General features: G+C 50.4%; 2 protein-coding genes and 1 long non-coding RNA gene across 5 annotated transcripts; 2 read left to right on the top strand and 1 right to left on the bottom strand.

Moving 5' to 3' along the window:
* Window positions 1-3,083: 3,083 nt before the first annotated feature.
* SLC51B (solute carrier family 51 subunit beta) lies at window positions 3,084-11,118 on the top strand. 2 transcript variants are annotated; one of them, XM_050796045.1, is made up of 4 exons: window positions 3,084-3,224; window positions 7,693-7,904; window positions 9,312-9,402; window positions 10,781-11,118. In XM_050796045.1, the coding sequence occupies exons 2-4, from the start codon at window positions 7,808-7,810 to the stop codon at window positions 10,983-10,985; spliced, it is 393 nt and encodes a 130-aa protein (XP_050652002.1). In that variant the 5' UTR covers window positions 3,084-3,224; window positions 7,693-7,807; the 3' UTR covers window positions 10,986-11,118. The 2 variants fall into 2 exon arrangements, with proteins under 2 accessions (XP_050652002.1, XP_050652001.1); XM_050796044.1 differs by lacking the exon at window positions 3,084-3,224 and adding an exon at window positions 7,392-7,576.
* Window positions 11,119-11,206: 88 nt separating this feature from the next.
* RASL12 (RAS like family 12) lies at window positions 11,207-26,015 on the bottom strand. 2 transcript variants are annotated; one of them, XM_050796025.1, is made up of 5 exons: window positions 25,289-25,897; window positions 22,760-22,816; window positions 17,153-17,226; window positions 16,232-16,422; window positions 11,207-13,162 (listed from the first exon to the last, which is right to left on the bottom strand). In XM_050796025.1, exons 1-5 carry the CDS (start codon window positions 25,389-25,391, stop codon window positions 12,787-12,789), a joined length of 801 nt encoding a protein of 266 aa, XP_050651982.1. In that variant the 5' UTR covers window positions 25,392-25,897; the 3' UTR covers window positions 11,207-12,786. The 2 variants fall into 2 exon arrangements, with proteins under 2 accessions (XP_050651982.1, XP_050651983.1); XM_050796026.1 differs by lacking the exon at window positions 22,760-22,816 and having other exon boundaries at window positions 25,289-26,015.
* Window positions 20,336-21,782, top strand: LOC126958017 (uncharacterized). Its single transcript, XR_007727032.1, has 2 exons — window positions 20,336-20,681; window positions 21,684-21,782. It is a non-coding gene; the product is annotated as an uncharacterized LOC126958017 (long non-coding RNA).
* Window positions 26,016-26,428: the final 413 nt, after the last annotated feature.

Here is a 26,428-nt window from a genome sequence, read left to right on the forward strand (position 1 = left end):
ATAGTAGAAAGAGCTAGGGTAAGAGGAGGGAGAGAAAAGGCACAGAAGCAGAAGAGTGGAGAACCTGGGATTGTGCAGGCTCCTTATTAAGGGGACACTATCCCATTAGAGTACCACAACACTCCTCCGAGGCAGACAAGGGGGATTGTGGTCAAATGGTTGCTTCAGGCACCCACATGGCGTGGGCTGTCCAGCTCACACTGGCTATCCAACAGTCTCTCCTGGCTCTCCTGGCTACCCAGCAAGCATGAGCTCTGGGTTGGCTATCTGTCGTACTCCCCTCCTTAGCCGTAACAATTGATCCAAGAGATGGGTACATGACTTAGCCTGGACAATTAGAGTCATTTCCCAGGAATTTTTAAACAAGAGCTAAGAAAAGTAACTACTTCCCCTGCAGCTGTAAGAGTATGAGCCTGGGTTTCCTATCATCTGGTCAAACTTCCTGGAGGTGGCCAGCCTGGGGTGATGAGCCTGACACCCAGAGAAAAGCAGGGAAAGAGCCACAGAAACAAAACACCAAGGATTTTCAAATCCCTGGTTCCCATATGCCTCAGGTCAGCTCCACCCTGCCCTTCCTAGTTTATGAGCCAATAAATTCCTTTTGTGTTTAAGAGTGTTCGTGTTGAGTTTCTCTCTTGAAATCTATCAACTACCTTTCTCTCCAAAATGCACCCTGAATCTGACCATTTCTCATCGTCTCCACTGCCACCAGCCTGGTCCAAACTACTAATATGTTTTGCCTGGATGAATATAACAGACTCCCAATGGTCTCCCTGTTCCTCTCTTGCTCTCTTATAATCCATTTTCCACCCAGAGAGCCAAGTGATCTTAGACAAATATCAATTAGATCACGTCACTTCCCTGCCTAAAACCTCCAGCAGCTTCTCATCACTTTTAGGGTAAAATATAACTCCTTACCCTGTTTTACAAGGCCCTGCATGATCCGCTCCTGTCTATCCTCTGACTTTATTCCATGCCACTTCCCCCTCATCACTATGATTCAGCTATATTGGCCACCTTTTTGTCGCAGACACATTAAGCTCATTATTTCTTCAGTGTCTTTGTACCTGCTTTCTTTTTTTTTTTTTTTTGAGATGAAGTCTCACTCTGTCACCCAGGCTGGAGTGCAGTGGTGTGATCTCAGCTTACTGCAACCTCCGCCTCCCGGGTTCAAGAAGTTCTCCTGTCTCAGCCTCCTGAGTAGCTGGGACTACAGGCGCCTGCCACCACACCTGTCTAATTTTTTTGTTTTTAGTAGAGACGGGGTTTCACCTTGTTGGTCAGGCTGATCCTGAACTCCTGACCTCAGGTGATACACCCGCCTTGGCCTCCCAAAGTGCTGGGATTACAGGCATGAGCCACCATGCCCGGCCTTTGTACTTGCTTTTTCAGGTCTTTGCATGGTTAACCCCTCATTATTCAGTTTTTAGTATAGATTCACAGAGGGCCAGGTGCGGTGGCTCAAGCCTGTAATCCCAGCACTTTGGGAGGCTGAGACGGGTGGATCACGAGGTCAGGAGATGGAGACCATCCTGGCTAACACGGTGAAACCCCGTCTCTACTAAAAAATACAAAAAACTAGCCAGGCGAAGTGGCGGGCGCCTGTAGCTGAGGCAGGAGAATGGCATAAACCCAGGAGGCGGAGCTTGCAGTGAGCTGAGATCCGGCCACTGCACTCCAGCCTGGGTGACAGAGCGAGACTCCGTCTCAAAAAAAAAAAAAAAAGATGTTCACAGAAATGATCACTGCTATAATTATCTTTTAATTATGGTTTTGCTTACTTTACGTTGGCTGTCTGTCTCCCCTGGAGTTTGAGCTCCAAGAGAGCGGGGCTCTCACCCGTCTTATTTACCATGTATCTACACAGTAGATACTCAAGTAACATTTATTCAATGAATAAATGAATGCATTAAAAAATGAGGAGGGGCTGAAGTTCCAGGCAGCCCCTAGATTCCCTGTTGGGTCTTCTTTCCTCTGCCCCATGCACACACAGTATACACTGTTGACTAATGTTCAACTCATAGAGGAGTTTGGGCTTGACATGTGACCTCACTCAGCCTCTGTTTCATTTGTGAAGTAAGAAATAAGAGTGGGCGGCTGGGCATGGTGGCTCACGCCTGTAATCCCAGCACTTTGGGAGTCCAAGGTGGGCAGATCACGAGGTCAGGAGATCGAGACCATCTTGGCTAACACGGTGAAACCCCATCTCTACTAAAAATACAAAAAATTAACCGGGCGTGATGGCACGTACCTGTAGTCCCAGCTACTTGGGAGGCTGAGGCAGGAGAATTGCTTGAACCGGGGAGGCAGAGGTTGCAGTGAGCCAAGATTGCACCACTGCACTCCAGCCTGGGTGACAGAGCCAGACTCCATCTCAAAAAAAAAAAAAAAGACATAGGAGTGGGCTTATGTGAAATAAGCCCACTCCTCACTAAACCAACAATGATTGCTTAAGATGAACGGAGCCAGTTGATGGAAAAGTCCATAGACTATCAGAGTTGAATGGCTCTGCCCTGGTGGGAGGAGCACCTCATTCCTGCTTCCCCACCAAATTGCTTGCCTTGGCCTGCTTCCTACTCTCTGGGTCACTGGTGCTCACACAGCCTTTCCCAACCCCCACCTCCAAAGGTCATATTTTACAGCTCCTTGTGAGGAATTCACATGATGCCATGACCTTCACTATGAGAAAGCACAGGCTGTAAAAGGCCAGCCTGGCTCCCTGCTCCGTGGTTAAGTATTGATGATGATATTGGGCAATAGAGACCCGGAGTGGGCACACCACATATCCCCCTGCAGTGATGGAACCCACAGACCACAGGTCCTCTGCAGTTCATTCTCCTGCCTGTCCAGAGGATCCGGATGTTTTCTCTTTACTAGAGGCCAACACATAACAAAGAAAGCACTGGACTCCTGGTGCTTTCGGATTGTGAAAGTCAGGTGGAGTCTGTTTGCACTCTCAGTCTACTCATTCAAGAGGTCAGTCACCCCGGAGTGATAGAGAAAGCTCCAGGCCTGGGTGTGTGCTAAGGCCAGAGCTACCAGATGGGTTCAGCTGCTGCAGGCTCTCCAGGCACTGTCCCCTAAGTGACAGCTGTTACTGTCTGGGAGAGCTCAAGTGCAAAGACTATCCTGTTCTCCCATAAAGAGGAGAAAGAGGAAGATACAGAAATTGGTGCTGCTCCCAACAGCAGATCAAGGCAGTCCTCAGGAACTCAGGATCCAGGGTGAGTGTCCTCATCTTGCCTTGGGGATGGGTGGCCCAGGTCTTTGGCAGAAGTCACAGTCCAATAACATGGTTAAGCCCTGTTTAAAATGCAGGGATCTCCCCGAGGGGCTTAAGGAGACAAGACAACTAAATGCAGTATGACATCCTAAATGGGATCCTGGAACAAGAAAAGAACATTAAAGGCAAAACTAATAAAATGCAAATAAGGCATAAAGTTTAGTTTAATCATGCAAATGACAATATGATACTCACTCTAGAAGCAAACTGGATACGTGCTTTGATAGAAATATGTCTTTGGCCAGGCGCAGTGGCTCACGCCTGTAATCCCAGCATTTTTGGAGGCCAAGGCAGATCGATCACCTGAGGTCAGGAGTTCGAGATCACCCCGGCCAACATGGTGAAACCCCATCTCTACTAAAAATACAAAATTGGCCAGATGTGGTGGCTCATGCCTGTAATCCCAGCACTTTGGGAGGCTGAGGAGGATGGATCACCTCAGGTCAGAAGTTCAAGCCCAGCCTGGCCAATGTGGTGAAACCCCATCTCTACTAATAATACAAAAATTAGCTGGTTGTGGTGGCGGGCACCTATAATCTCAGCTACTTGGGAAGCTGAGGCAGGAGAATCACTTGAACCCGGGAGGTGGAGGTTGCAGTGAGCTGAGATGGTGCCATTGTACTCCAGCCTGGGCAACAAGAGTGAAACTCTGTCTCAAAAAAAGAGAAAGAAATATGTTATTTGTTTCTGCAGCATCTGACAAAGCCAGAGAGGGTTGACTCTGGGTTCTAGATTTGTATCCAGTTTGTCATTTTAGTTTTTTGTTCGTCAGTATGTGTTTATTGTAACAATATTGAACATATTTTAAACATACTTTGGCCAGGTTTGGTGGCTCATGTCTGTAATCCCAGCATTTTGGGAGGACAAGGTGGGCAGGTTGCTTGAACTCAGAAGTTCAAGGCCGGCCTGGGCAACATGATGAAACCCTGTCTCTACAAAAAATACAAAAATTAGCTGGGCGTGGTGGCACATGCCTGTTGTACCAGCTGCTCAGGAGGCTGAGGGGGGAGGGTCACTTGTGCTCGGGAGATGGAGGTTGCAGTGAGCCGAGATGGTGCCATTGCACTCCAGCCTGGGTGACAGAGCCAGACTCTGTCTCAAAAAGCAAAAAACAAAAAAAACCACTCCACTGTGGACAGTAGCTTATCTGCATCTTTGCACACTGATCTAATTAGTTCCATTAATTAAATATCCAAAATTGGAACAGTTGTCTCAAAAGGTACAATAAATACCTACATTTAAAAATGCATACAAGGCCGGGCGCGGTGGCTCAAGCCTGTAATCCCAGCACTTTGGGAGGCCGAGACGGGCGGATCACGAGGTCAGGAGATCGAGACCATCCTGGCTAACACGGTGAAACCCCGTCTCTACTAAAAAATACAAAAAACTAGCCGGGCGAGGTGGCGGGCGCCTGTAGTCCCAGCTACTGGGGAGGCTGAGGCAGGAGAATGGCATAAACCCGGGAGGCGGAGCTTGCAGTGAACTGAGATCCGGCCACTGCACTCCAGCCCGGGCGACAGAGCCAGACTCCGTCTCAAAAAAAAAAAAAAAAAAAAAAAAAAAAAAAAAAAAAAAAAAAGCATACAAAGTCTGGGCGCAGTGGCTCACACCTGTAATCCCAGCACTTTGGGAGGCCAAGGCGGGCAGATCACCTGACGTCCGGAGTTCGAGACCAACCTGGCAAACATGGTGAAATCCCGTCTCTACTAATAATACAAAAATTAGCTGGGTGTGGTGGCACATGCCTGTAATCCCAGCTACTCAGGAGACTGAGGCAGGAGAATTTCTTGAACCTGGGAGGCGGTGGTTGCAGTGAGCCAAGGTCACACCATTGCACTCCAGCCTGGGCAACAAAAACAAAACTCCATCTCAAAAAAAAAAAAAAAAAAGCATACAAATAGACAAAATATACATATAAATACATTAAAATGGAATTACATGTATTGTTCTCATGAAGGTAGTATATACCCATAAGAAACCACACAATACCGAAGTGGTCATTTTGCATGTCCCATGTGTCTAAATCTCATCCCACACCCTAGAGGAAGGTTGTGTTTGGTTTCTCAACTTCAACACTTTTCTCTGTGAGTTCAGGGGGTTTGCATATGGGACAGGGGCCTGTGGCTGATGCTACTAATCAATCCAGGCACTCTTACATCTGAGACTTGATGGACTGTCACAATCCTTCTTGGACAGTGCTCTGGACAGTCAGTTGGAGCTAGAACACAAGATCACATCTGTTGGCCATTCCTGTAACTTTGTCTTTCCATGATTTTAGATGGGTAGGTAGGCAGATAGATAGATAGATGGATGATAGATAGATAGATAGATAGATAGATAGATAGATAGATAGATAGAATCTCCCTCAAATGAGTAAGTAGGCAGTGTGCATGTGAGTCCTTGAAAGTCTAAGAAAAGGCCAGGCACGGTGGCTCGGGCCTGTATTCCTAGCACTTTGGGCGGCTGAGGCGAGTGGATCACCTGATGTCACGAGTTCAAGACCAGCCTGGGGAAAAGGGTGAAACCCCATCATTACTAAAAATACAAAAAATAGCCGGGTGTGGTGGCAGGCACCTGTAGTCCCACTACTTGGGAGGTGGAGGCACAAACAAGAACCGCTTGAACCCAGGAGGCATAGGTTGCAGTGAGCTGAGATCATGTCACTGCACTCTAGCCTGGGCAACAGAGAGAGACTCTGTCTCAAAAAAAAAAAAGTCTAAGAAAGGTCTTTTTTTCTCCCTGACTTCCATCTCCATCTTGACATATGAATGATCGTTCACATATGAAAAGCTTAAGTCAGTATTGTATTTGTGTCAAAATATTTTCCCTTACAATTTGTAGATATGCCTTTTTAGTTTTCTCAGAGCGTTTAGTGCTGGAGGAAACTCTGATGCGAAGCTAGTCCTTTTGTTGATACTCCGATTTTCTGTCTGGCTGTTTGCCATCCAGTTGTTTTTGAATGCCCCTGGCTGAGCGTCCAAAGGCTATTTGGGTCTGAGATTTTTGAGCTCCTAAGGCAGTGACAGAGTGTGAGGGGGCCTGAGAATGCTTCGATCCTCCCTGTACACTTTTTTTCTTGGTGTCCTATGGCATGTTTTATAATTGATCTGTTCAAAACCCTTCTCTTGTTTTATTTTAGCTACGTTTATCTCCATTCCTGCTCCCTTCCTCCTCCTCCCCAAGAGACAGTTTAATGTGTTTAATGTGTGTCCTTTTAAAAAATGTGTTATTGGGCCAGGTGCAGTGGCTCACTCCTGTAATCCCAGTACTTTGGGAGGCCAAGGCAGGCGGATCACCTGAGGTCAAGAGTTCAGGACCAGCCTGGCCAACATGGTGAAACCCCATCTCTACTAAAAATACAAAAATTAGCTGGGCGGTAGTGACACACACCTGTAATTCCAACTACTTAGGAGGCTGAGACAGGAGAATCGCTTGAACCCAGGAAGCAGAGGTTGCAGTGGGCAGAGATCGTGCCACTGCACTCCAGCCTGGGCGACAGAGTGAGACTTCATCTCAAAAAAAAAAGCAAATAAGCAAAATAACTTAGTAATTTTAATATTGGCCCGAATATTATATGTTGTCAAAATTAATTTCACCTATTTCTTTTTGTTTTTTAAAGTATGGATGCTAGAACATTTTATGTAAAGTGGTAATAGTACAGGTAGTACAAGAAGATGTCAAAATGTCCGACTGTTTTGAGACTGACTGAGGTTCAGTTTATTATTAATAGTTGGGACGGAAATAGGCCTACACGAAGTAAGGGATTTATCCAGAGAGCATGGGTTCAGGTTCTTCCCTTGCAAACAACAGAAACCAATTCTGCTGATAACTTATCCAAAAAACAAAAAACAAAAAACAAAAAACAAAAGAAGCTCTCGGGATCGGGGCAGGGGGTGCCCTCTCAGCATCAGGAGCCCGCAGCTGTTTGCCTCTGGCACTTTTCCCTTTTCTCTTCTCTGTGCCGTAGGCGTGCCAATTCCCAGGAGAGAGACGTGATAGGCCCAGCCTTTGACACGTGGGGGAAACACAGGCCTGTGATTGGCTACCGCATGACACTCAAGGGACAATTGCTACGGCAACGCGTGGGCGCGCTGTGGGCTCGTAGAAGCCAGGTGGGGACGCTGGACAGGCGAAGACCCGAGATGTCCTTTGCAAGGGTCCCAGAGCCCGTCAGTGGCTCAGTCATTCTCACTCCCAGATCAGTGCTCCTCCACACATGCGATGGCTTTTAATAAAGATTTCAGTCACCCCACTTCTACAGTCTCTGCCCTTCCAGGCTCCACGTGCTCCTGGGTTCGTTCGGGTCGTTTTGGTCCCATAACTTTGGGCCAGAGGAGATCTGGATTTGGGCACGGAGGGAGATCAAACTCGGGTAGGATATCCAGTCATGCTCTCTGCTTTGTTTCCAGGGGTCTTCAGGGCTCCTCTGCCCAGGGGCCAGAACCGAGGAGGCAAGGAGGGCTGCTGGGGCTAAGGGGCCTAAGGACCTCGTTGCCAGCGGTACACACCACCAGGAGCAGGGGCATGGAGCACAGTGAGGGGGCTCCCGGAGACCCAGCTGGTACTGTGGTGCCCCAGGAGCTGCTGGAAGAGATGCTTTGGTTTTTTCGTGTGGAAGATGGTAAGTGGTGAGAGATTGACGGCAGGGGTCGGGGTGTGCCCCTCAACACAGAGCAGAGTTTAGCTGAAGGCCCTGACACTGTCGCCCCCTCCAGGTCAGGCGGCACATTTCCTCCAAGACAGGGACTCAGTCTGGGGTGTCTCAGTACCCAGAGGGGTCTTGCTGGACCGCCCCTTCCTTTTCTCAGGGTGTGGTCGCTTATTTACGCAGCCCTCCAATCATCACCACATTTATTAAGCTCCTACTCTATACTAGACAGTGTTCTCAGCACTGGGGCGACAATAGTGAATAAAATACGATAAAAACCTCTGCCTTCATGGAGCGTACATTCTAGTGGGGATTAAAAATAAACAACTAAAATGCATAGTGCATTGGTGATGAGTAATAAAAAGAAAAATTAAACAGAGAAAGAGAATAGGAAGTATGTAGCAAGGGCAGTAATGTGGTCAAGGAAGGCCTCACTAAAAAGGTAACATTTTTATCATCAGGAAGGTGACTTGCAGGAAACTAAGGAGTTAGCTATGCAGATTATTCGGGGGAGGAACATTCCTGGAGGGAGGACAGCAAATGCAAAAGCTCTGAGGCTGGACCCTTCTTCATTTTGGTACAGCATGGACAAATCTTGAGTATCCACATTCAGTTTAGTTACTTTATGTATTCTCTGTGGGCAGCTGCCATTCCTTCCACCCTTCTCCCTGCCTTCTTTCTTTCCTTTTTTTTTTTTTGTTTCTTTCTTTTTTTTTTTTTGTCTTTTTTTTTTTTTTTTTTTTTTTTGAGGCAGGGTCACTCTGTTGCCCAGGCTGGAGTGCAGTGGCGCAATCTTGGCTCACTGCAAGCTCTGCCTCCTGTATTCAAGTGATTCTCAGCCTCCCAAGTAGCTGAGATTATAGGGGTACACCACCACACCCAGCTAATTTTTGTATTTTTAGCAGAGACAGGGTTTCACCATGTTGGCCAGGCTGGTCTTGAACTCCCGACCTCAGGTGATCCACCTGACTCAGCTTCCCAAAGTGCTGGGATTATAGGCGTGAGCCACTGCGCCCAGCCTTCTTTCTTTGCCTTGTGCCAGCCCCTGGCAAAACTCAAGACTGTAAAGTTTATCTTGGCCCACCTGTCCCCTGCCCTCCGCAGGCCTCTGCCCTTCACCCCTGTGGCCCCACTGTTATTTAACGGCAGTACTGTCTCCTCCATTAGATTAGGGCTTCTCCAGAGTAGAGACTGTGTCTTCCACCCTCCCACCTGTTACACTGGGAGTGCCCCAGGGCAAGGGGCTCATCTTGGATTAGGGTCTCCACACAAAGGACAGTTGATACTGTAAGCTGGGTCTGAGCCCAGGGCCCAGCTGTTAGTGGGCTTGAGAGGTGCCTGGCCACTCCTCAGGGCTCTGTCCTGTGTGTCCCTCCCTAGCATCTCCCTGGAATCACTCCATCCTTGCCCTGGCGGCTGTGGTGGTCATGATAAGCATGTTCCTCCTGGGAAGGAGCATCCAGGCAAGCAGGTGAGGAGCTGGTCCTGGGGGGATGGGGTGGTCTCTGAGGGGTAGAGGCCCTGCCTTCCCAGAGGGAAATCTAGAGAGGGGTCACTTAGGGATCATGGCTGTCCACCCTTTGGGACAGCAAAATTCAGCCTTCAGTGTCCTTCGAGAACCCAAAGCTGCTAAAAACAAAACAAAACAAAAAACAGCAACAGTCCCTGATTACCACCCCCTGGCCCTGGACAGGAAGCAGGCATGACCTGGTGGAGTGTAGCCATTCAGAAGGGGAGCTTGCCCCTCTCACCCTGTCAGGACACATGCACCTCAGCAAGGTCAACTCAGAGATGAGTGGCTGTCCACAGGTACAGCAGACCTGTTCCCCCTACGACCCAGGCAGAATCTCTGGGCTGACAGCTTACCTCCACTGGGTCCCTCCACTATGGCCAGGAAGTCTAGGGATACCTTGAATAAAACCAATCTGGAGAGAGGACAGACTCGTGAGAGTTATTAGAAGGTTAAGGAAGTGGGTAGTGGGAGCCAATGAAGGTGGTTGGGGGAGGGGAGTGTTGTGTACACGATGGGGTTTTAGAAACATGACTGGTGTTGTGCCTAGGATGGTTTAGAGAAGGAAACACCCAGAAGCAGAGAGATTAGTTAGAAATTTCCTGCAGTAGTGTGAGGGATGAGGTGTGTGGTAACAAGGACCTGTGCTAAGTAGGATAACAGTCCAAGGTTAGAGACAGTGTGGTTAGGTGAAATGAACACAGGACTCAAGAGTCAGGAGGCTTAAGTGCACACCCTAACTATGTGCATCCTTAGCTTTTTTTTTTTTTTTTTTTTTTTTTTTTGAGACAGTCTCTCTTTTGCCTAGGATGGAGTGCAATGGTGCAATCTCAGCTCACTGCAACCTCTGCCTCCCAGGTTCAAGCGATTCTCCTGCTTCAGTGTCCCAAGTAGCTGCAATTACAGGCACAACCACACCCAGATAATTTTTGTATTTTTAGTAGAGACGGAATTTTGCCATGTTGGCCAGACTGGTCTCAAACACCTGGCCTCAAGTGATGCACCCGCCTCAGCCTCCCAAAGTGCTGGGATTACAGGCATGAGCCACTGCACCTGGCCTCCGTGAACTACATTTCCTCACTTGGAAGGTGGCGGCGGCGGGGGGGGGTGGCAATGATACTTGAGCTCACAGGTGACAGTAAGGACTCCCTGAAATGACACACACGCAAGCGTAAGTCATTTCTCTGTTGAGGGAATATCCAACTATTGCCGCTTCTCCCCCAACTGCATACAGAATGCATACAGAATTTTCCCTTCAGATTCTTTAAGCCATTTGGGAGACCCAGTCCTGCCCCAACCACTCAGCCCCCCCGATTAACACTGTTCCCTGTCCCTCCAGAAAACAAAAGATGCAACCACCAGAAAAAGAAAATCCAGAAGTCCTGCATTTGGATGAGGCCAGAACCAAGGATCACAACAGCCTAAACAACCTAAGAGAGACTTTGCTCTCAGAAAATCCAAACTCAGCCCAGGTGGAACTCGAGTTAAAAGAGAGAGATGTGCTGTCAGTTTTCCTTCCAGACATACCAGAAACTGAGAGCTAGTGAGGGTTCAGAGAAGTCCCACCCTAAGCCAGGCACATGATCTGGGCTCAGCTCAGTGGCCTGAAACCTCTCAGGTTTTACAGTCTTTCCCAAGCAGCCCACTTTTTTCTTTTTCTTTTCTCTTTCTTTCTTTTTCTTTCTTTCTCTCTCTCTCTTTCTTTCCTTCCTTCCTTCCTTTCTTTTTTAGCAGATACAATGAATGAACTGCAAGCAAACTAAAATTCTGTTATTAAAAAAAAATCTTTTATTAAAATGCTCCTGGAAGTGAGCAGGTGGTATTGCATAGTTTGTTCACATGGCAGTGGTACACACACACATACACACACAAGTGGCCTGGAGCAAAAGTGCAAAATCCGTAGCTGGCCTGTGGGTCGGGAAGCCTGGCTAGGACTCCAAGCATGTGGTCTTGAGTAGTTCACAGCCCCGCTCTGACCTCAGCTCCTCTATTTACAGAATGAGACTGAAGACTGGGTCAGAGATACTGTTTGCAATACAACAGCAGTCCTGAGACTGCTGAGAGGGGAAGAAGCAGGCTTCCAGGCCCAGAACCCCTTCCCAATCCTTCCACCCACCAGGGCCCTCTCCTTTCCCTGCTTGTCTGCTAAGAGTCTGTGCAAGACTTCCCTTGGACCTGGCGTGTGGTAAACAAAACACAGACAGCTACCATGCTGCCTGCCTTGGAGAGCCTTTTCTTGCCAACGGTGGGATCTGGAAGGAGTGTCCTGATCCCATGTCTGAGCCATGGTGTCCTGGTATAAGCTGCGGTGACACCACCAAATAACATATGCAAAAATTTGCTTTATTAACCCAAAATGCTTTAGGTTCTAAAGTGGGCTTTGAACACTCAGACTCATTGCTGAGGGTCCTGGGTCCTGCCAAACCAGACGACAAACGGGTATACTGTGTTTCCACCTGCAAGGGGGCAGGCCCTGTAGCCCCTGGATGGGTCTGATGCTGCTGTGGGCTCCCTGGAGCCCTGGGTAACTCACTGGAGTGACAACTTTCTTCTGCAGCCTGGATCATTAAACTTGACGGAGCTGGTCCTGAGGTTCTTTGGACAGAGTCCTTAACAGTGGGAAGACACATGGGGAATCTGTCTGCTGGTGAAAGAACTCTGGGGCTCCTTACATTGGACAACCCACAGCCCCCTCCCTTTTATCCTCATTGAGACATCAAGTGTTGGAAATACCCCTTCCTGGGGCTTCTTCGCCCCGCCCAGGCTGTCCATTGGATTATTTTAACTAGATTTCCTTGAATAAACTGTGGGGTTTGTAGCCTGGGCCTTCTGTGAAGTCAGCAGATGACAGGAGGGCCAGGCTCTGGCCTCTGAAACGGCAGCCGCCCTGCCTTTCCCGTCCACCAGGTGGCGCAAGGACCCCAGGGCTGTCACTCTGCAGGTTCTTAGGCCTGACATTGACAGAGCTATCCACCTAGACCGTCCACCAAGGGCCACAGCTGGCCCAACTGTAGCTGGAGCAGGAAGGGCTGATGGCAGCAGGATGGACACTGCAATTTCTTCCTACTTAAGGCTGAACCCAGGTCTCTGGGTTGTCACAGTGGCTGTTTCCCTCCAGGGCCACAGATGCGGTGGTTACCATGAAGACCAAGGCGTGGAGGGAACAGAAGCAGCATCCCTGCCTGCCACTGCAGCTCGCACAGTGAACTGAGTGTAGGGACACTGCTTGGTGCTGGAGGTGGGGTCTGCTGTCCATCAGAGGGAAAAGCCGGTGGTGAGAAGCCAGCCCCTGCCCCGCTGCAGTCCTGTCCACCCACCAAGCCTGGGGTTCCTGGGGAAGGGTCCTCAGAAGATCTTGAAGCCCTTCAGGAGGGTCAGGGTAGGCGCCTTGCGCTTGCTCTGGGCCCGGGATGACTTCACAGTGACCAGCTTGGCCTGGGCCACGGTGGGCATCTCCTTCAGGCTGACAGTGGAGAGTGTGTTGAAGGTGCAGCTGGCCAGCCCATGCCGGGCGGTGAGTGGGGCCTGGTGGGGCAGGGCCCTCTCCTCGGAGATGAAGAGGGGCCGGGTCAGGGGGCTCTTCTCCAGCTCCCGCCGTGCCTCTCGCACTGCCTCATGGAAGACGTGCTGCACGTGCTCAAAGTCCAGACAGGCAGAGACCTCGAAAAACAGGCACCCAAACCTGCCTGCCAAAGCCACACCCTCCGCCTTGGTGACTTGCCTGGTGAGGAAGCAGGGTGAGGCAGGGAGTTAGGAGCAGGCTGTGCCAAATCAGGCAGACCAGCTCCTACACCCGGCGCCCCACGGACTAGCTGGGTGGCCTGGGGTCATCTTCACCTCTCTGAGTCTCAGTGTTCTCATAGGTACAATGGATTACTGACCTCTGCCCCTCAGGGTTGTTCGGATTACGAAAGACAATTTGTTTCAAGTGCTTAGCACAGTACCTGGCACAGAGTCAGTGCTCAATAAATGGTAGCTGATGTCACCCAAGCGAGAATTTTGGGGTGAGGATGAGGGTAAGAAGCTACTCCAAATCCCCTATGCTAAACTCTGCCTGTGACTGGAGGAAGCAGGCCATTCCCAGCCCCATCTCTTCTCTACCCCAACATGGGTCCCTGGGGCAGGAAACGGGCCACCCCCAGCTCTGGCTTGTGGGATCAGCTCTAGAGAGAAGCAGTCATTTGGATTGAAGGGTTAGACCACAGAGGTGACTCCAGAAGCCTGTGGTTGGCAGAGTTCTCAGGGCTCCTGGGGTGTTCTGTCTGCCTCTCCAGGACAGAGGCAGGAGAGGGCAGGGGTGACAACATTTCATGGTGAGGAGGGCAAAAGGAGAGAGGGGGCAACACCTATTCTGGCTTGGTCCTACACCATCTCCCGTGAAGGGAGGATAGAATATCCGAAACTTGGGAAGGTCGTGGAGGTTTCTGACCTGAAAGCCATGGGAATCGAGGTGGGAGGAAAAAGAAGACTGGCTCTTGCGTAGGTCGGATGTCTAGAAGAGGGGAGAGACGGGGGGGTCCCTGAGGTCTTGGGGGCGAGATTCCACTGGCTGCATCTTCCTGCCCTACTGCTGAGCTGTCCCACTGCTCACTGCCGAGGATAATGGCACAGTCACTAGATGAGAGGAGGCACTCGTGGGCCATGGCAGGAAAAGTTTCTGAGCCCAAGGCTGATCTGGCAGGAGCACGGGCTGAGAGTGGGCTAGCTGCCCCGGGTGCCACTCCATGGTGGGGGGAGTCTCAGAGAGAGTGAGTGACTGGGACAAAACGAGTCAGAGGCATGGAATCTATTCCCCACCCAGGGCTGGTTTCTGCCAGTAAGCTCACTGCTGCCTGAGGAACCGTTTTGGAAAGAACACTTGCTATTATGTGCTTTTATGATGAGCTTGAATTTGCAACTTTGTCATTGTGGGGGCTTGAATAATGAATTTTCACAAACACAAACCCCGTGTGTGTGTGCGTGTTTGTGAGTGGGTGACAGAGGCACAGAACATTGTTCTTTTTCTTATTTTGTTGCATCCTAGTGAAAATTTTATCAGCGGCTTGGGAAGCACCAACCTAACCCAGATTTTACCCTTCAAACCGTGAGACAGTCATGGGAGACAATGACCAATGCTCAGCTAAAAGTTAGACTTCTTGTGCTTCCCAGAATCTCAATCTACTAAACTCGGGACTTGATCGAAGAATGAAATAGGAATACATTGTCCTAAGTTGTTTTTAGGGAATGGGTGGGATCAGCTTCATTTGAGCATGTATTCTTTGTTATTTGCTCCCAAACCATTTTAGACAATCTCTTTGGCAAAGATTGGAGTCAAAAGAGTGATTTGTAGTTTTTTTCCCTGTATTGAAACTGGCCGACTCACAATCCAGTTTTCTGACTCCTAAGAGGGTCTGCGATTCCTCAAAGACTACCTTCAGCAGCTTTCAGGTCACATGACTTCCCTCATTCACGGAGACACAATTTGCCTGGGTCTGAGGGCTTGGCCACCTTTTTGAAGGCCTCTCACCGTAGTCCCCCTTCACGGCCCCACACCTCTCTTTTTCCCACTGCCCATCTGACCCGTTCTAAACAAAGGGTCCCCTACTTGTTAACACCAGTCAATGTGCCCTCGGGGCCTAGGGAAGCAGGACAGTCCGCCCGTGAACAAGGAGGGATGAGTGGCTGGTGGAAGGGGCTATCCCTTGCAGGTAGACTGGCCACAGATGACAAAGGTCAGTGCTGGAGAAGTTCAGTGGCATTACTCATTAAGTTCAGGCATCACAGTGTCAAATGCCTCAGGGCCAGGCAGGCAACTTGAATGTGTGGAGAGGGTGGAGGTAAACCATGGGGAGCGGCGAGGCCTGGGGTCGGCTGGAGAGAGCGTGCCCCACCTCAAAGCATTCCAGTTCTAGGTCTTTTAAGACACTATGCCAGCCAAGCAAAATATGGCTGCAGTATTTTCAGTAATGCGTCCTCTGGCCCAGTCTCTGACCTCTGATTTGAGTCCAACACTTTTTAAGAGAACCTGCCGTCAGCCCAGTCAACTGTGGGAGTGAGTGTGGGAGGCTGGGTCTGGGTGAGGGGAGGGCCGGTTGGACCAGAGCAGACACCTGACCAAGGAGCCAATCAGAGCCTCTCTCCTTAGAATTGGAATCGGGCACTAGATCAGTCAGCTGCTGGGAGTGGGGCCGGAAGGTCAGGATAGACTCAGGCAAGAAGGGTGAATCCAAGAGAATCCACAGAGACCCAAGAGGGAGGAAGGAGTGGCTGCTCTTCTGACTTTCAGGGTGTAGCCCCTGTGTGACCCAGAAACCTTTCCCTTTAAGTCCTTGGCTGCCTGGAAGACCAACATCTACAATACCTTTATAACATAATCCCTTCGGCCGGGCATGGTGGCTCACGCCTGTAATCCCAGCACTTTGGGAGGCCGAGGCAGGTGGATCACGAGTTCAGGAGTTCAAGACCAGCCTGGCCAACAAGGTGAAACCCCGTCTGTACTAAAAACACAAAAATTAGCCAGGCATGGTGGCAGGCACCTGTAATCCCACCTACTGGGGAGGCTGAGGCAGGAGAATCACTTGAACCCAGGAGGTGGAGGTTGCAGTGAGCTGAGATGGTGCCATTGCACTCCAGCCTGGGTGACAGAGTGAGACTCCGTCTCAGAAAACAAACAGACAAACATATAATCCCTTCTACCTCAATTCAAGGGGATGACTGTTCTTAGCAGCCCACTAATCCCTGAAGATGCCACCTGCCCTTACAAGCGAAGAAAGCGAGCTCTGGAGACAAGGGCCAAGCAGGCCGTGCTCACCTGTACTGAGCCATGTCCAGCTTGTTGCCTAACAGCAGGGCAGGGACGCTGCGCTGTGTCTCCTTCGCATGCAAGGCAAGCAGCTCCAGGTAGCTGCCGCTGCTATCGAAGCTCTGGCGGCTGTCGACGCTATACACCACCAGGAAGGCATGGGCCCAGTTCAGGTAGCGCTCGCAGTTCCTAGGGGTGTCCTGGGGTGAAGGAGAGAAGCCCCACCAGAGGAGGGGCAGAGAGGTTGGGGTAAAGGCCTTCACCTTAGCCGTCCAATCCCACCTCCCCACTCCCCAGGCTTTGTATATTGTTTCCCAGCAGAGCCCTTTCAAAGGGGCACTTGAGTGTGGATTTGGCTTGGTGTGAAAGGAGACATTGTCTCATGAACCTCCCTCCCACCACCCAGCCAGAGACTTGAAGACCTTGGCCCCTTGGGCCCAGAGCCAAAGACTCTGGCATGGTCCCTACAGAGACCTGGCTGTCCCTGGGCACCGCTGGTTCTGGGTTGGGTTCATGCTGCCCCTTTGGCTTCTGAGAGTAACTGGCATCCAGCCTTGGCAGGGGGTGATGAGGACATGGGTGGAGACTTGTGTGTGGGAGAGACCTGGGCTAAGGGGCTCTCACCAGGAGCATCTGTGTAAACAGGTGTGTACCTGCCTCCTCGTGTGCACAGGCACAGAGCCCCACAGCACAAGATCTCAGAGCAGATGCCAGCAACCATCATGTCTCTCCAGGCCCCATCCCATCCTTCTCATTTGGCAAAGAAAGGATTCAGACCCACAGAAATCAAGTGCCTTATTCAGGGTTACACAGCAAACTTCAGCTTAAAAGGCATCTAAATGTACATCTGAGGCCTCGCACTCTGGGCCAGGACTTCTCAGGAGGCTACAGTGACTCGCAGCAGTGCATAGGTAATGGAGGTAATGTTACCAGGTCTGCAGTGTCCATGACCCTCAGGTGGACAGGCTGGTGGTCCACGGTCTCCTCGGAGCTGTAGGTGTCCTCTACAACACAGATGGTTAGCCAGGTCAGACACAGTGCCTTGGGTGTAAGTTTGAGCTTCCCTCTGTGCTAGACCCATGTGGCCTTGGGGTACCTTGGGAGCTGCTCTGGGGCTGGGACCACTGGAAAGTCCTTGGTTCTCACAATCATGGAGGCTACAGGCAGACCCTCCCACCAAGGACATGCTGCTCCACCTGCAGGACTCAGCATCAGTGGTTACTCACAGACCATGGCTCGGGGGCGGGACTGTGTTCTGGATCTACACACAAAACCAGCAGGATAGAGTCAAGTGTGTGACCCCTAGACCCTGTTAGCAGCACAGGCTGGCTCAGGAACAGCACTGCTAGCCCCTCTATCCCAGAACCCCAGTCTTTCCCACCTTCTTCCCTTCCAACCACCCTCCTGCCCGCAGTGGGAGAAAAGACAAGGGAAAAGAGAAGTACATGATACGATGGAAGGACGGCAGTCAGACCCCCTTTAGAAGTTCCAAGAAGGTTTTACAAACAATCCTTGTCAACATGACAGCAGGGGAGTCAGTCTAGTGTAGTCAGAAGTTTGCAGTTGGAGAATGTGGTATTAAACCCAATGTCAGCTACTTTTTAGCTTTGTGACTTGGCCAAATCACTTCAGCTCTCTGAGGCTGTTTCCTCATTTTAAAACAGGAACACTATGATAACATTGCTAACAGTTTCCAAGCATTTCCTCTGTCCCAGGCGCTGTGCTAAGTGCTTGACATTAGCTCATTTAACAGTCCCATCTCCCAGGGCTCTGTAAGAACTCGATGGGCCCCCCTGGGCATGGGGCCTGGCTTACCACACATGCCTGGTGAGGACAGCGGGAACCATAGTTCTCCAAAGTTAATAGGGCAGGATCACATTCCCAGGTGATTTTTTTTTTTTTTTTTTTTGCTTTTGAAATACTTTAGACTGACATAGAAGTTGTAAAATAGTACAGAGTTCCTGTGTACTCTTCACCCAGCTTCCCCCAGTGTCATCACCTTACATAACCACAGCCCAATGATCAAAAAGAAACTTACATTGATACCATACTATGAACCAAACTAGTGACCTTATTTGAATTTCTCGAGTTGTTACTATATATATATACATACACACATATATATACACACACATATAGTTCTCATGATCTCAAATCGGAGAAGGCAGCAAGTGGCCAGGCATGCAGAGGAGCTCGCGGCCATGTTGGCAGTCATTCTCCCCAACCCCAATCTGTGCCTGTGTCATTGGCCCACATGTGTGAGTGTACTTGGTTATTACCTTTCCCTAGGTGTCCCCTGCCCCTAGTGGCCCTAAAGAAGACCCCTTTTGGCAGAATTGGGATGGTCTCTGCCCTCCTGGCAGCACCCACTGTGAGAGGGCACACTCCCAACCCTGGCTGAATTTATAGTCAAACACGTCTCTCTGAGGGCTACTGGCAGCCAAGCCGGTCTGGACACTCTCCAGGTCCACTAGCATCCAGCATGAATCACAGACAGCTTCTTGTCCCCAGCCTGCTTTGGGGACTTGGATAAATAGCTGCTCTTATGCAAAGACAAAAAAAATCTAATGGAAACTATGTTCCAAATGTTTAACTATATTTAGTCCAAGAAGAGCTGCCCCTAGTTGCTTACATCTCTTTCAGATCTGTCTTTATTTTCCACTCAAAGATGTCAGATGCACCCCTTTTAGGGGTTCCCCCCAATGGGTGCAGTGTCCTGCCCAGCCCAGTGAAAGGCGCTAGCCCAACCTTGGTCTCCTGCCGACAGCAGGACAGCCTTTCAAGGTTGCTGTTAGCTCCATTGTAGAGAGATGACAAGGTGAGGCCCAGAGAAGGGATCTCGCCCAAGGCCACACAGCACCTAATCAGCAGTAGGAACTTGAACTCAGGGCTTCTAGGCTGGGCTGTGTTCACATTGGGACTCCCTCACCCCGTGACTGCTCAGTGAATCAGCCTGCCCTCCAGCTCTGTCTGGGCAGAGTACGAGGAATGATCAGAATCGCCCAGTCTGGCAGGGATGCGGATCATGGCTGTATGAGCTGGAAGAGGCCTTGGCGCTCATACTGTCCAGCCTCCCTTTACAGAAGAGGTGATGGGCCTCAGGGGCTGGGGCAGGAGTGAGGGGCTCCTTTCCCAGTCACAGTAATGTCCAGACTTCCCATCACCAAGTCCCTGCCTCAGAGTACTCTGGTGTCCTTAAATATAAGAGCTTCCTAACACCTGGTTCTAATTAATAGTCTATGGACTTTTGTGCTGAGAGAAGAGTCATTTCCCAAAGTTTTGAATTTGTCAATGTTTTCTTCTCATTCACAGTAATAATTTTTTAAATGGCACCACAGAAGCTCACATCAGAGTGTATATAGGGTGCTGCCTCAGAAATGGTGCCTATATCCTTGCTGGAGGAGGAGGAGGGCAAGAAGAGTAAGAAGCTGACATTCTCCCCTGGCTGAGCCAGATGAGGCACGCTCAGCCCTTCTGGGAGAGGAGAATATTCTCCTGGAGACCCCTGCCCACTCCTGTGGGGCTCAGCACAGGCAAAGCCCTTCCACAGACACTGAATCTCTCAGCTCCTACCAGCTCTAGGAGACATACCCCAGAACACAGTGCAACTCTTACACAGTCAGAGCACAGGCTATTGGTCCCATCTTCCAGATGGGGAAACTGCATCTCAGAGGGCCCTGGGCCACACAGACCTCTGACTCCAGGCCCTCTATGACATGAGGCTGCTCCTGGAGGAGAGCAACTGGAGCCATGCCTGGTCTTCCTTTGTGCCTGAGGGTCTCCATAATCTTAAGGCAAATCACTGGACCCTCTCTTCCTCCATGTCTTCACCTATAAAATGAGGATCATGATAGGAGCTCTTCTTTAAAGGGTAATCCTAAAACCAAAATTTACCCCCACAGTTAAACGCTCATCTACACTGAGGCTAGTACTGTGCTACCTGCTGGAAACGGGAATGAATCTCCATCCTCCAGGCTCACCAAATGAGCTCAGGCTCTCAGAAGACCTAGGAAGGGCATAGAGAGTGGTTTTACCAGCATTACTGATGGCTAGCTCTCCGGTGGTGGAGACCTTTATCCACAGAAGGAAAGGTTCTCGTCTCAGTTTCTGCTGCTGCTGCTGCTGCTGGAAACAACAATGGGACAGTGGCCGGAATGTTCAGGCCCTTCTCAGCAGAACCTTCGAGGAGTGACACAGGCCTCCCAGAGAGTCTGAGGGGAGAATGTCTGGTTGGCTCTCCGACTCGTGGGCTGTCAGTGCAGTGTGAGAGACCACAGGCCGAGAGGACTGACCATTGTGAGGCTGCCCACTTCCCAGACAGTCTGCCCACGCATTCCACTACCAGGTCAGAACTCCAAAATTACTCAATCAGGAGGCTCAAACCACCACTGTAATAGGCTCATCCGGTGGGACTCTGTGACAGTATGGATTGGAAGGCAGGGAGGAAGAGAGACTGGAGGTGAGTTGCCAGGAAAAATACAAGATGCCCAGTTAAATCTGAATTTCAAACAAAAAGGAATAATTTTTGGTATAAGCATGACCCATGCAATATTTGAATTAGGCCGAATATGTCTTCTGAGGCCCTGTCCTTGGGAATCCCCCTTGTCCTTTCCCAGACACCATGTCTGCTTGTGTGCCTTTCCTTCCTGTCTTCCCACCTCACCTCTGTCCTCAGTTTCTCCACGCCATCTCTATTCCACACTCTGGCCTCTCCCAACACCTCACCGGCCAGCACACCATTGCGTCCTGTGTCCTCCTCTCTCTGGAGCTGACCTCTGCTAACCAAAGGGCCTCCTCTGGGTGACCTTGGCCCAGAGTCCTCAGCTCCTTGGGCCTGTTTCCTCCACTGTAGCACTGAAGGGCTGTGCCAAGGCCTTGGCACAGGGATCAAGCAGAGCTTCGAGGAACAAATCCCTTAGGGACTGTCACCATGTCACCTGCCCTGCATCCCTGACTTACCCACAGGAACCCCTTTGCTCTCTCTGTTTGACACGCTGGGGTTCTGTTTAAAATTTGGAAGAAGGGATTCTGCTACCTAAGGAAAAGCTTTTTTAAACCAGGGGACTAAACAGCCATGATGTCTCTGCCTGCTCCAACACTGTGATTTGGTGCTGGATTCCAGCCGGAACTAAGGGGCTGGGCACCACTAGGGTAAGGAGCTCTCCCCTCCAGGTGCGGCAGGAGCACCATATCAGGGGCCTGCTGCAGGCAGTGCAGGGGGTTTCCACTTGTGTCACAGAGCCTTGGGCTTCTTTGGAGGGCTGTCAGGGGTCCCATGAATGCTTTATTTGATTTTTACAAATGGGGAAAACAATCCAAGACTACAACACCCATTTTCAAAAGGCTAAGATCATCCAGACACCTTATGGCTCTCAGTGAACAGTTTACAATAGACAAATGTTATACACGTGAGCTTTAAGCAACATTTATACTAATAAAATCCTGCTTTGATTTGTTTTAGGAGGGAATCTAAGCCATTGTGTACAGGAAGCCATTTGAGGAAGGAAAAGCAAAAATGCATTGAGTGCCTACTGTGGGTCAAGTACTATGCTGGATCTTTTACATGTGTTATTTCTTTAATCCTCACAGCAATTCTCTGAGATAAGTATTGTTCAATGCCCATTTTACAGATGAGGAAACAGTAGCTCAGAGAGGTTAGCTGACTGGCTCAAGTTTGCCAATAAGGAGCAGAGCCTGGTAGGATTCAAACCCAGTTCTGACTGACACGGAAACATTCCTTTTTCCAATATACCATGACGCAGTGATAAAAACAAGAGTTGTTTTCTCATATAGTTAAAAAACTGGTTCAGAAGCCAGCACCACTAGAGAATTCCTCAAATGTTTGCCCAGCTTTTCTGGAAGAGAACACTGACCATCTTGAAGAATAATACCTATTTGTTTCTGAGGTTTTTTTGTGTTTGTTTTTGTTTAGATGGAGTCTTGCTCTGTCGCCCAGGCTGGAGTGCAGTGGCGCGATCTCGGCTCACTGCAACCTCCAACTCCCGGGTTCAAGCAGTTCTCCTGCCTCAGCCTCCCTAGAAGCTGGGATTACAGGCACACACCACTACACCCGGCTAATTTTTGTATTTTTAGTAGAGACGGGGTTTCACCATGTTGTCCAGGCTGGTCATTAACTCCTGACCTCAGGTGATCCACCCGCCTCAGCCTCCCAAAGTGCTGAGATTACAGGCATTAGCCACCACGCCTGGCCTAAGAATAATACCTGTTTGGATGTGGATGTCCTGCTATGTTTATTTTTATTTTTTTAAGTTTCATCATACTTCATATTTTAGGGTAAATCAGCCTTTCTTAGTTCTGTGAATTAGGCCAACCCCCCAATTGTCTGGGGTGGGCTGTGGAAGGGGTATTTCTGACACCTAAAACACTTTCCCCCATGGGCTGGGTCATCCTGGCGGCTTCTCCCTTCTGTCCCCAGACATGCAGTCCTGGTCAGTGCCCACCCACGGGGTAGGTCCCAGGGGAGCACTCCAGGTGGGGCGCAGGCAGCAGAGGGTACAGGGAGGAGTAGTTTCTTACCCAAGTTGGGGTCATATTCACTGATAAACCTCTTGGTCAGAAACTTCACGGTCAGGGCTGCAAGAAGCAGAAAGAGGTTGGCTCCATCTCTGCTGCCATGTCTAGCTGCTGGCTCCTCGTTTTAGGGAGGCCTTATCTAACCTCTGTGATCCCTGACTCACATGAAACTCAGCTCTCCCAGAGAATGAAGCTAGGGAACTGAGGAATTGGTTTGAGAGGCTCAGAAGGAAACCAGAAATATGGGGAACCAAGTACCTCTAATTGCACCGGGAATTTTTCTTAATGGGAAGGAAAGCAATGAGTGGCGAGCCTAAGGGGTGTTTGTGAAGGTATGAACTTAGGGGTCAGGACCCATGCAACCATTACCCTAGAGTCAGCCTGGTGAAACCTCAACTGAAGGGAGGTGTCGCCCACCCCGGACAAGTCATAGAGATTCTGAAATATGGGGCTATTTATTCCAGGCTTTGGCTACAAGCCAAAAACACAGGACGAGCCGAGTTGATCACAGTGGTTGATCCTTGGGAAGGGTATAAATCCCCAAGCGCCTGGGCTTTCCAGGTAAGGTCCAGGTGAGTTCTGTGTCCCGAAGAAACACACTCTGGTCCTGGTCTCCCACATCGCAAGTCTTGGCTCTCTCTGGGGCCTCTACACTCATCACGGGTATCTCGGCAGAATGTAAAACTCAAGAATTAAGCTCTCTGGTTCAGAGTGTAGCCACATAAAGCAAGGACCGGCCAACTACTATGCTGGACCCTCAAAAAGTAATGTTCACTACTGCTTGTTTGGAAAGAGAGAAAAGAAAAGAAAAAGAAAAACGAAAAGAAAAGAAAAGAAAAGAGAAAGAGAGAAGAAAGAAAGAAACAAAGAAAGAAAAAGAGAAAGGAAGAAAGAAAGAAAAAGAAAAAAAGAGGAAGGGAGGGAGGGGAGGAAAGGAGGAGGGAGGGAGGAAAAAGAGAAAGACAGAAAAAGGAAGGAACAAAAGAGAAAGAAGTAAAGAGAAAGAAAGAAAGAAAAGTAATGTGATGCTTATAATTCCAGTGCTTTGGGAGGCCAAGACTGGGGTATTGAGACCAGCCTGGGCAATATAGTGAGACCATATCTCTAAAAAAAAATAGAAAAATTAACCAGGCATGGTGGTGTGCCTGTAGTCCTAGCTACTCAGGAGGCTGAGGGGGAAGATCGCTTGAGCTCAGGAGTTTGAGGCTGTAGTGAGTCGTGATCGCACCACTGGACTCCAGCCTGAATGACAGAGATACTGTCTTTAAAAAAAAAAAAAGTGATATTGTGAATAAAATCCTTAAAATTCTTTCCTAGGATTCATAACAGTGTCAGTTTGCAAACTAATACTCAGGGAATACATATTTTAAAATTTAAATTCTTTCTTTTATGTATTCACTGGCTAAACGGTACCAGTTACAGAGCTACGGATAACAATCTGATTTTCAAAGGGCAAATCTTTCAGAGGAAGAGGGTAATCCCTTCTGTAGGAAAACCACACTCAGAGTTCCCTCTCCGACGGGAGTGGGGCTGGCTTCAGAATCAGAGTAGGCCCCCAGCGAGTCTCACAGAACACTGGGGAGGAAACCCACAGCCAGCTGAGCTTGGCTTGGCCATCAGTAATGGCTAAAACTGGAAAAACAGTCAGTGGAGAACCCCCTCTGCCCTCCCTCCTTCAGCCGGCCAGGAGTGGCATAGCTCAGTGTTGACACAAATTATCTCAATGGAAGCCCAAGATCTTGGCTCATCAAGGACAATCCCAGGCACCTGGAACCATAACCCAATGTGTTTCCAGAAAGTTGAGAGGGGTCTGGTTTGAAACAAACACATTTGATAAGAATGCACAACTTGTCCCAGAATCCCAGGGAATGGGGATGGGAGTTGGGGAGTGGACCTTCCCTGAAAAATCTCAACAGCTAGTGATTTCACCAGCTCCTTTCCGCAGGGAGGGGGTGTGAAGGGGGAGGGGTTGGACGGGAAGTCTTTCCCGAAGCCTAATCAGGGAGTAGCAAGGCTGCAACTAAGCTCAAAGAGGCGCCTTGGACGGAGGGGACGGAGGGGGCGGAGGGGGAGGAGGGGGCGGGGGGGGGCTTTCAGTGCCCAACAGGTCCCTTTAGAGTCAGTCGCCAAGACTGACTGCTGGCCCCAGGGGAGGTCATAGGGTTAGGGGTTGGAAGGTTGGTGGCAGGGCAGACCGATCCATAAAGGACTCCGAGACACAGAGTAAGAGAGAGGGGAGAGAGAGCAGGGTCACTGACACGGAGGACAGAGACAGTGGGAAGACACAAAGGGAAGAGGCAGGCAGGGAACAGAAGACAGAGATGGAGGAGCGGAGCACAAAGCCGAGAGAAGAGAAAGCCTGGCAACAGGGAAACTGAGGCAAAGAAAATCACGGTGTCTTGTGAGACCCTCCTGGGTGAAGGAAGCTCCCCAGGCCAGTGGAAGAACCTGCCCCCAAGAGCAGAGCGCACTGTCCCCCCCACCCACGCCCAGTTCCGCACCTGGCGGCTCAGGTTCCCCGGCACCACTCACCAGACTTGCCAGCCCCGCGGCGCCCCAGGATGGCCAGGTTGACCTCGAGGGGCGTGCTCTGAGGCCCGCTGCCCGCGCGGGGTTTTCCAAACACCGAGGACATGGCGACGCCCTGGACAGTCACGCAGGTCTGCGGCCGGTGGGCCCCGTGCAGTACGCCCGCCCGTAGGGGCCCAGGGGAGCAGGACTAAGGCTTCCCTGGCGCGCGCGGCCCCGGACCCGTCGGCGTCCGCGCCCTCAGCCCCACGTCCAGCGGGCTGCCACCCCGCGGGAAGGAGGGGCCGGTGGAGCCTGACGGGCGGGGCCACCCCGAGCGCCACCAAACTCCTTGTAAGGTCTGCGGAGCCCCCCGCGGGGCGCGCTCACCCGGCTCCTGGAGCCGAGGGAACTCTGGCCGGCCGCGCCCCCACCGCCGGACTGGGCCTCGAGGACCTGGCCTGTCACCCTCCTGAGTGCCCCCGGACCCGGCCGGGAAGGAGCAGAGAGAGGGAGCCTCAGGGTTAGGGGGAGAGAGGGAAAGGATGTTTGCACTCTTCCCTGAACCTCCCACTCAATCTCTTTTCACCAGCAAGAAAATCCACCCCTCCCTTTGTTCTACCAAGCCAGCCCCGCCTCCTCCTCCAGGAAGCTTCCCGGGTTCAATTCCAAGCCTTGCCCTTTCTTTAGCTCAGCCTTGGCACTCTATATTCCCAATCACATTATTCTGCCCTTTCCTGTGAAGACTCCAGAGGCCTCACTGCAGAACCCATTCAGAATCCAGGCTTCTAGGAGAGGCGGCAGGGCGGAGAGAACCCCTTACTAACATTTCAGGGCCAGTATGGGTTCAGCTTCAAGAAACCTAATCCATTCTGAATTACTGTCTCTCCCTAATGGGAGCTAATGAGTTGCATGTGTTTGTGGCCTGTTGTGTAAATGGGGTGTTTGTTCTAAAACCTGGCACCGCCTCTTGCCTACAGCAATTCTGGGATTGGTGGTGAGCCTGGCATGGGTCACCTGGTCATTCCCCTTGGGACTCAGGTTAAATCTGGTCATACCAAAGACAGGGGAAATGGCCCACACCACGAACCTGTACACTTAGGATCTAGTGCTAGCTCCTTCCCTAGAGTGATCTTGGGCAAGTCACCTTGCTTCTTTGGGCTT

This window comes from Macaca thibetana, chromosome 7, assembly GCF_024542745.1.
Source record: "Macaca thibetana thibetana isolate TM-01 chromosome 7, ASM2454274v1, whole genome shotgun sequence".
In the NCBI taxonomy this organism is placed as follows: domain Eukaryota; kingdom Metazoa; phylum Chordata; class Mammalia; order Primates; family Cercopithecidae; genus Macaca; species Macaca thibetana.